At 28.5% G+C, this 6,769-nt stretch overlaps 2 protein-coding genes across 7 annotated transcripts in view; one reads left to right on the forward strand and one right to left on the reverse strand.

Annotated features, from left to right (window-relative positions):
- The first annotated feature begins 3,454 nt into the window (after nt 1–3,454).
- On the forward strand, nt 3,455–4,180 carry LOC119602127 (39S ribosomal protein L27, mitochondrial). Its single transcript, XM_037953485.1, has 3 exons — nt 3,455–3,624; nt 3,690–3,853; nt 3,922–4,180. The coding sequence occupies exons 1-3, from the start codon at nt 3,561–3,563 to the stop codon at nt 4,123–4,125; spliced, it is 432 nt and encodes a 143-aa protein (XP_037809413.1). The 5' UTR covers nt 3,455–3,560; the 3' UTR covers nt 4,126–4,180.
- A 1,875-nt stretch (nt 4,181–6,055) lies between these two features.
- Nucleotides 6,056–6,769, reverse strand: part of LOC119602122 (mitochondrial carrier protein Rim2) — a 27,785-nt gene continuing 27,071 nt past the window's right edge. For all 6 annotated transcript variants that reach the window (XM_037953479.1, XM_037953478.1, XM_037953477.1 and 3 more), the window contains one exon: nt 6,056–6,560. In XM_037953479.1, coding sequence (XP_037809407.1) covers nt 6,434–6,560 — 127 coding nt within the window. In that variant the 3' untranslated portion in view covers nt 6,056–6,433. The remainder of the gene's footprint in view (nt 6,561–6,769) is intronic.

The raw sequence follows: 6,769 nt of genomic DNA on the forward strand, positions 1-6,769 counted from the left end.
ATGATCAATAACGTAAAAACAAAGATATTTTATTTGTTTATTTACTAGCTATACCCAGTGTGCTGTGCTACCCTAAAAGCAATATAAATAAGAATCCTAATTTTGATGATTCTAACTACAATGGTTTTCCAGATATACAATTTGTTACATATGGGAGATTCCACGCAAATTATTGCAATTTCGCCAATTATTCCGAACGTTAATTAAGATTTTAATTTAATCTATGAAAAATTTGAATAATCTAATAGTTTCCAGATATACAAAATTTTGTATTTATATGGGAAGTGCCAAGCCCCCCATTGAAAGTCCGCCCGTTATTCTCTAAATGTTCTTCAGTAAAATTTGAAGATTCTAGCTCTAATAGTCTCTCAGATATACGAATTTTTCTATTTAATTCATATGGGAGCTCCAAGCCCCCCCAGATGAAAGTCCGCCCTTTTTTCTCCAAAATGTTCAGATGAATATTAAAGTTGTTCGTGCAAAATTTGAAGAATTTAGTTATATTAGTTTCCCAGATAAACGAATTTTTGTATTTAATTCATATGGGAGGTTCCGCTCCCCTCAATGTTAGTCCCCCAGTTTATTACCCAAAATGTTTACATGGATGTTAAAGTTCTTCCAGAACAACATCATTTAAAGGGCTCACAAAGAGATTGAAAAATATTCCAAAAGTTTCACTTTGAAAACATTATTAGAATGTATGAAAACTCGCAACTCTAAAGGAAGACTATTCCTATTTTAGTGGTATTTTATGATTAAAATAAGTAAGAAGTAAGAGTTATATTAGGCAAATCATATGTCGTAAAAAAGCAAATTTTGGAAGTGGTCCGATCATTAGATTAATAAGAACGTCACCGTGATTTTCGGATTAGGGACTTAAATGTGGAATTGGATCAATAATATATATAATTTAAAGTATTTTTTTTTAATTCTACCATAATTCTATCATAATGATAAATTTTGGAATGATGTATTAGCTATAAACTGATTTTCTGTAAGAGGGTTATATTGGCGAACCGATCCTCATAAATTTATTTTTCATAAATGTGGGTTTCGGTTCCTAAAAATGTTTATTTCGTCGACATCGACATTTGAAAGCCATTTATGTGCGTTTAAGTCATTTTCTGAAGAAGATTTCATTACATATTTTCGTTCCAACAAAAATTGTTTTATTATGGTATTATTAAGTACGTAGAAAACGTTAAAATCAATTATTGAAGGGGGCAGGGTCAACTATGGCCTATAGAGATTTCGATTGATATCGAGCCCTTTTAGCAAAATGGACGTAAGCGAGATAAATTTTCGTTCAATTAGGATACTGCGTGTTTAATTTTATGTTTATATATTCAATATTTTAGAAAATTCAAAAAGTACCAGTTAAAGAACGAAAAATTACCAGAAATACTCCAGTTTAAATTTTCATTCACTCAAGTCCCTGATTGCTTAGTTTTATGTACAAGTACAAGAACGTACAAGTTGAAGAACGAAAAAGTACCAAAAAGTCCCGTTTTATATGTTCTCACTTACTCCATGTTCAATATTATAGAAAATTCAAAAAATACCTTTTGAAGAACGAAAAAGTACCAAAAAGTTCCCTTTTATATGTTATTACTTAATCCGGGCTGTACATTCCTAAATTCATGTTTCTAGGTTCAATATTATAAAAAATTCAAAAAGTACCAGTCGAAGAACGAAAAATAGAAAACTCAAAAAGTACCTTTTGAAGAACGAAAAAGTACCAAAAAGTCCACTTTTATAGATTCTCAAGTGCTTAATTACATGTTTCTAAGTTCTTAGTCAAAAAAGTACCAGTTGCAACATCGTATTGGGAGCCCGTTATTATGTATTCATATGTATAAGTTAATAAACCAAAAACAATTTTTTATAAAAAAGTACCAAAAATAGGTACAATTTTCACCTCTTAAACGTCCGAATATCCAAAAAGTACTAAATTTATATTTTTATTTGTTCGTCAAGTTATGAAGGATTCAAAAATATTTTTGAATGTTCTCTGGTTTAAAAGATACATGGGGTGCAAAAGAAGTACCAAATTACAGTTTCTACCCGTTAATTCCCCAAAGGGGCCGAATTTGAAAAAAAGTACCAGACACCTGCCCGCTTATTTTTTAAATGAACGACGATAAGCTTTAAACTGTTTTTGTATCTTTTATAGTTTAGGAGATATGAGGTTACCGAATTTACCCGTTTTTACCATTTTTAACCCCCTAATCATTCGAATTTCGAAAAATTCGAAAAATCCCTTCTAAGTGGATCTATTTGGTGGGAGACCAACCTCTTGTCTAAATTTCAGCTCTTTAGCTAAAACCGTATAGGCTCTACGATGATGAATCAGTCAGTTCACAAACAACTCAATGTTAAAATGATTATGTTATACTTCGACGAAATTATCAAATTAATTTACTATATCTGGAAAAGTTATTATTAGAAGCGACAGTATCGAAATTGATCCTTATTTTTTTTGAGAACTTTATACATACCATATCGACATATGAAATACAAAACAACGTATCATGACTTTTTATAAGAAGCTTTACATAAGAACGTTATAAAATTAAAAGTATATTTAGAATAATAGTTTTTTTTTTGTTTAGAAAATAAAACTTATTTTTTAAGTTTTAGTTTTTACTTAAAAATTCAAGGCTTTTTTCAAGGCCTGTGTTTTTTCAAAAAATTAACTTAAAAAAATATATATAAATCAATGTTTGAAATGATAGTCAAATTGCGTTAGTGTAATCCTTATGAGCAGATCCTGCCTTTTTAAGTAAGTTTTTAAACATCAGTTATTAAACTTCAGTTTTTTAAATAAACATATAATTGAAAAAATAATATGTTTGTAATAAAAAAACATAATTGGCTTCACTTTCTTAAATATGCGCTTAATTGACAAAATTATAAAAATTTCAATTCAAAATTTTTTTTTGGGAATCTAAAAATTTAAATGGCGCCGCATAAAGCAAACATAGTGCCAGGGTAACAATCCAAGAAACCTTATCCAAGAAATACCGAAACGACCTATACCTTTGTATAGGAAGCCAGATCGCTTAGACTTAGCTAATGAGTTTTATGGTCTCCACCAAAATCCAATGAGTTGTTTATGGTTCTCCACCATGTATCAAAGTAAAAGTTGGGTTATAAATCCGAATGCATATGGTTAATATGTAGAACTCGAAAAACAGTAACGCGGTACCGTTATCCGACGCCACACTCTAAACCAATGCGGTAGTGAAACGTAAAACTTTCGAAGGCAGGGCAAAAAGGACGCCCGATTACCCTTAAGAGATAATGGCAATGACGCACGACGATCTTCCTTCTCCCAGAGCTGAATTACGAATGAATTCAAAATTTTACAAAATCTTACATTTTAAATCGGCGTTGTAATACTTAAAAACTAATGTACTTGGAAACTCTATTACTAGCAGTGCATTTCAAACTTTTTCAAACAGCTGTTGAGAAAAAAACAACATTTGTTATTTAACCTTACAAATTGTAAGGAAATTAATAGTAAATTATTATAAAATTGTGAATAAAAGTGTTACAAAATGTCATTTACTATTTTGCAAAAGTTATCTTTAACATGTTTAAAAGCAGACCAACCGCTCTTAAGTAAGATTATATTGAAAACAACAGCGAAAAAACAAAACACATATAAAATAAATTTACTTTTACAGCCACAATACGTAATGCCAGTAAGAAAACCGGTGGTAGTACTCGCAACAAAAAAGGACACCCCAGACCAAAACATCGTGGATGGAGAGTACAAGATGGTCATTATGTATCACAGGGAACCCTATTGGCCACACAATTAACCACCAGATTTCATCCAGGTTTAAATGTAAATACATGAGGGATTTGCTTGAAGTTAATTGCACAACTGATAATTTGGGTATTTTGTTTATTTAGGTTGGTTTCGGCCGTAATGGTACTCTGTTTGCTATGGAACATGGCAAGGTTTATGTCACCTGCGAACCTATAGATCCTAATTGGGATCATACATGGATACAGCGTCATTATGCTGGCCGTGAGGGTCAACCTATTCATAAGAAATTCTTTAATGTTGTTCCCGAAAAACAACATCAACGTTTTCGTTTGGTAGATGAGGTTTAAACGATTTTTTTAAATTAATATAATAAAGTTTTTGTTGTTTTAAGGTAAACATTAATTTTACTATTTTTTGGGGAGGGGGTTTATTAAGGAAACTATTTTAAGATTTTCAGATTTCTACAACATTTAAAATAAAATTGTACACGAATGTGTTTGACACTTATTTCGGATCGGTATAGTAGGGCAGAATGGAAATTTTTCGGATATAAATATGTCATTTCTAAACGGATAGTTCGATAGGACATGGGCATAGCCAAAGAGTATTCGAGTGTAAATTTTGAAAATGTACGCCACAAATGCTCTAGAGCGGCGCTATGGTGGGGTCAAATTAATTTTTTTTGTTTCCCATCCGATTTAAAGAATTTTTAAATTTTTGGAAAGCGCTCGGCCAGGTCTTTAAAAATATGCTTTCGTGTGAGTATTAAATTAGAAATACAATCTTGTGGTTGTAAGCATTTCAAAATCTATCTATCTATCTATCTATCTATCTATCTATCTATCTATCTATATATCTATATATCTATCTATCTATCTATCTATCTATCTATCTATCTATCTATCTATCTATCTATCTATCTATCTATCTATCTATCTATCTATCTATCTATCTATCTATCTATCTATCTATCTGTCTATCTATCTATCTATCTATCTATCTATCTATCTATCTATCTATCTATCTATCTATCTGTCTGTCTATCTATCTATCTATCTATCTATCTATCTATCTGTCTGTCTGTCTATCTATCTATCTATCTGTCTGTCTGTCTGTCTGTCTGTCTGTCTATCTATCTATCTGTCTGTCTGTCTATCTATCTATCTATCTATCTATCTATCTATCTATCTATCTATCTATCTATCTATCTATCTATCTATCTATCTGTCTGTCTATCTATCTATCTATCTATCTATCTATCTATCTATCTATCTATCTATCTATCTATCTATCTATCTATCTATCTATCTATCTATCTATCTATCTATCTATCTATCTATCTATCTATCTATCTATCTATCTATCTATCTATCTATCTATCTATCTATCTATCTATCTATCTATCTATCTATCTATCTATCTATCTATCTATCTGTGTCTGACATATTATCCAATAGTTTTTTGATTTGGGATACTTGATACGAAATTGTCCATTTATGTAATATAAATAAAAAGTCATTTATTTAAAGGAACTTCAATAAAGTTGGTTTTTATTTGATTTTTCTTTTTAACTAAAAAAATACCATATAACATAAATAAAATTAGATTAAATTTCTTCTTGTTGTTTTGCATTTGAGGAAAAACTAAGTATTTTCTTTCTTTTTTGTTTATAAACTAAGTATAATATAACATATTTTAATGGTTTAACATAAAATCTAAAAACTAAAATAAAAAATGTATTTTTGCTTTTGTTATTATTAAATATTATTAATCATTATATTATATTATAATAGCATTACATTTTTTTCGTATGCATGTATATAAGGACAAATTGGTATTTTATAAGTATGTATAACAGTAAGTATAACAAGTTATTTTTTTCTTTTCATTTATATTTTAGATCTATAAAAAAGAAACAAAATTAAAAAAAAATTATAGATCTAATAAAGATCACAAAATGTTCAATTATAATTATTAAACAATAATAATAAAAAAATGAAATTTTATAGTTTTTTATAAAATAAAGAGCGCAAATGTTTTATGAATTACTAAATTAAATAATAATTAATACCAAAAAAAAGCTTTCTTCGAAATATAATTAAATTTCTAAAAGAAACTTAAAAACTAATTCGTGCGTTTTGGAAACGTTTATAGTTTAGTTTTAATTTTTTTTTATAAAAAGCCAGTTTTTAAGAATTAAGTTTTGTGCTTTTTTTAACTAAAATTTTAGTTTATTCAATTAGTTCAATAATAATTTCGTTGGTATGTTTTTTTTTGCTTTTGTTTTCATATACAGATTTTTTGTTTTATTTTAAGAAAGCAGTATTTTTTAAGTTTTTAATTTTAATAATTATTGTTAAAATTTAAAGTTGCATAGCAACTTTATGTTGTTTGTATTTTGTTTGTTTGTTCAACTAAAACTACAATTTTAGCGCTCATAAACTACAGATACTTGTATAAATATGATTTCTTTCTTTTGGTTTCAAAAACAGTGTGTTCTTACTATTTTTTTGAGGATTTTTTTAGATTTTACCTCTTTGTTGTTTGTTAACTAAATAAGTTACCATACAAAAACAACAAACTTTTCAAGTTTGTGTGTTTTAAAGGGTTTAAAACTTTGTTAAGCCTAGCTAAAGGTTAAGGAAATAAGTTATTTTAAAAATCATAGAATTCATTACTTTTATTATTAAAACGTCGTGTTAATACGTAAACCACAGCTTCATAGGTTGCCATCATTATAGCAGTATTTGGTATTTGTCGAACAAGTTGTGTACCCAAGCCTCTGCAAGAAAAGTAGGAATGGAAATATAGTATTAATATACTTAATAAGTAAGTGAGTAAATAGCTGAAATTTTAACTCAAATTGCGGCTCTTCAGTTTTGAATAAGCTTCTTTCTTAGAACTTCATGTTCGTTACAGTTCACTTGTAGTTATAAAAGTTAAATGGTAAATATTTGTACAGTCATAAATTAATTACTTTTTTAGTTCCAA

This window comes from Lucilia sericata, unplaced genomic scaffold (assembly GCF_015586225.1).
Source record: "Lucilia sericata isolate MDLA Ls3-8-SP2 unplaced genomic scaffold, ASM1558622v1 Contig000209F_arrow, whole genome shotgun sequence".
Taxonomy (NCBI): domain Eukaryota; kingdom Metazoa; phylum Arthropoda; class Insecta; order Diptera; family Calliphoridae; genus Lucilia; species Lucilia sericata.

What these genes read in the sequence shown, in the direction of transcription:
- LOC119602127 (XM_037953485.1), top strand. Translation starts at nt 3,561, where the DNA reads ATGTCATTTACTATTTTGCAAAAGTTATCTTTAACATGTTTAAAAGCA. An exon ending in AGCAGACCAACCGCTCTTAA is followed by an intron (nt 3,625 to 3,689) that starts GTAAGATTATAT and finishes TTACTTTTACAG; the next exon opens with CCACAATACGTAATGCCAGT. An exon ending in GATTTCATCCAGGTTTAAAT is followed by an intron (nt 3,854 to 3,921) that starts GTAAATACATGA and finishes TTGTTTATTTAG; the next exon opens with GTTGGTTTCGGCCGTAATGG.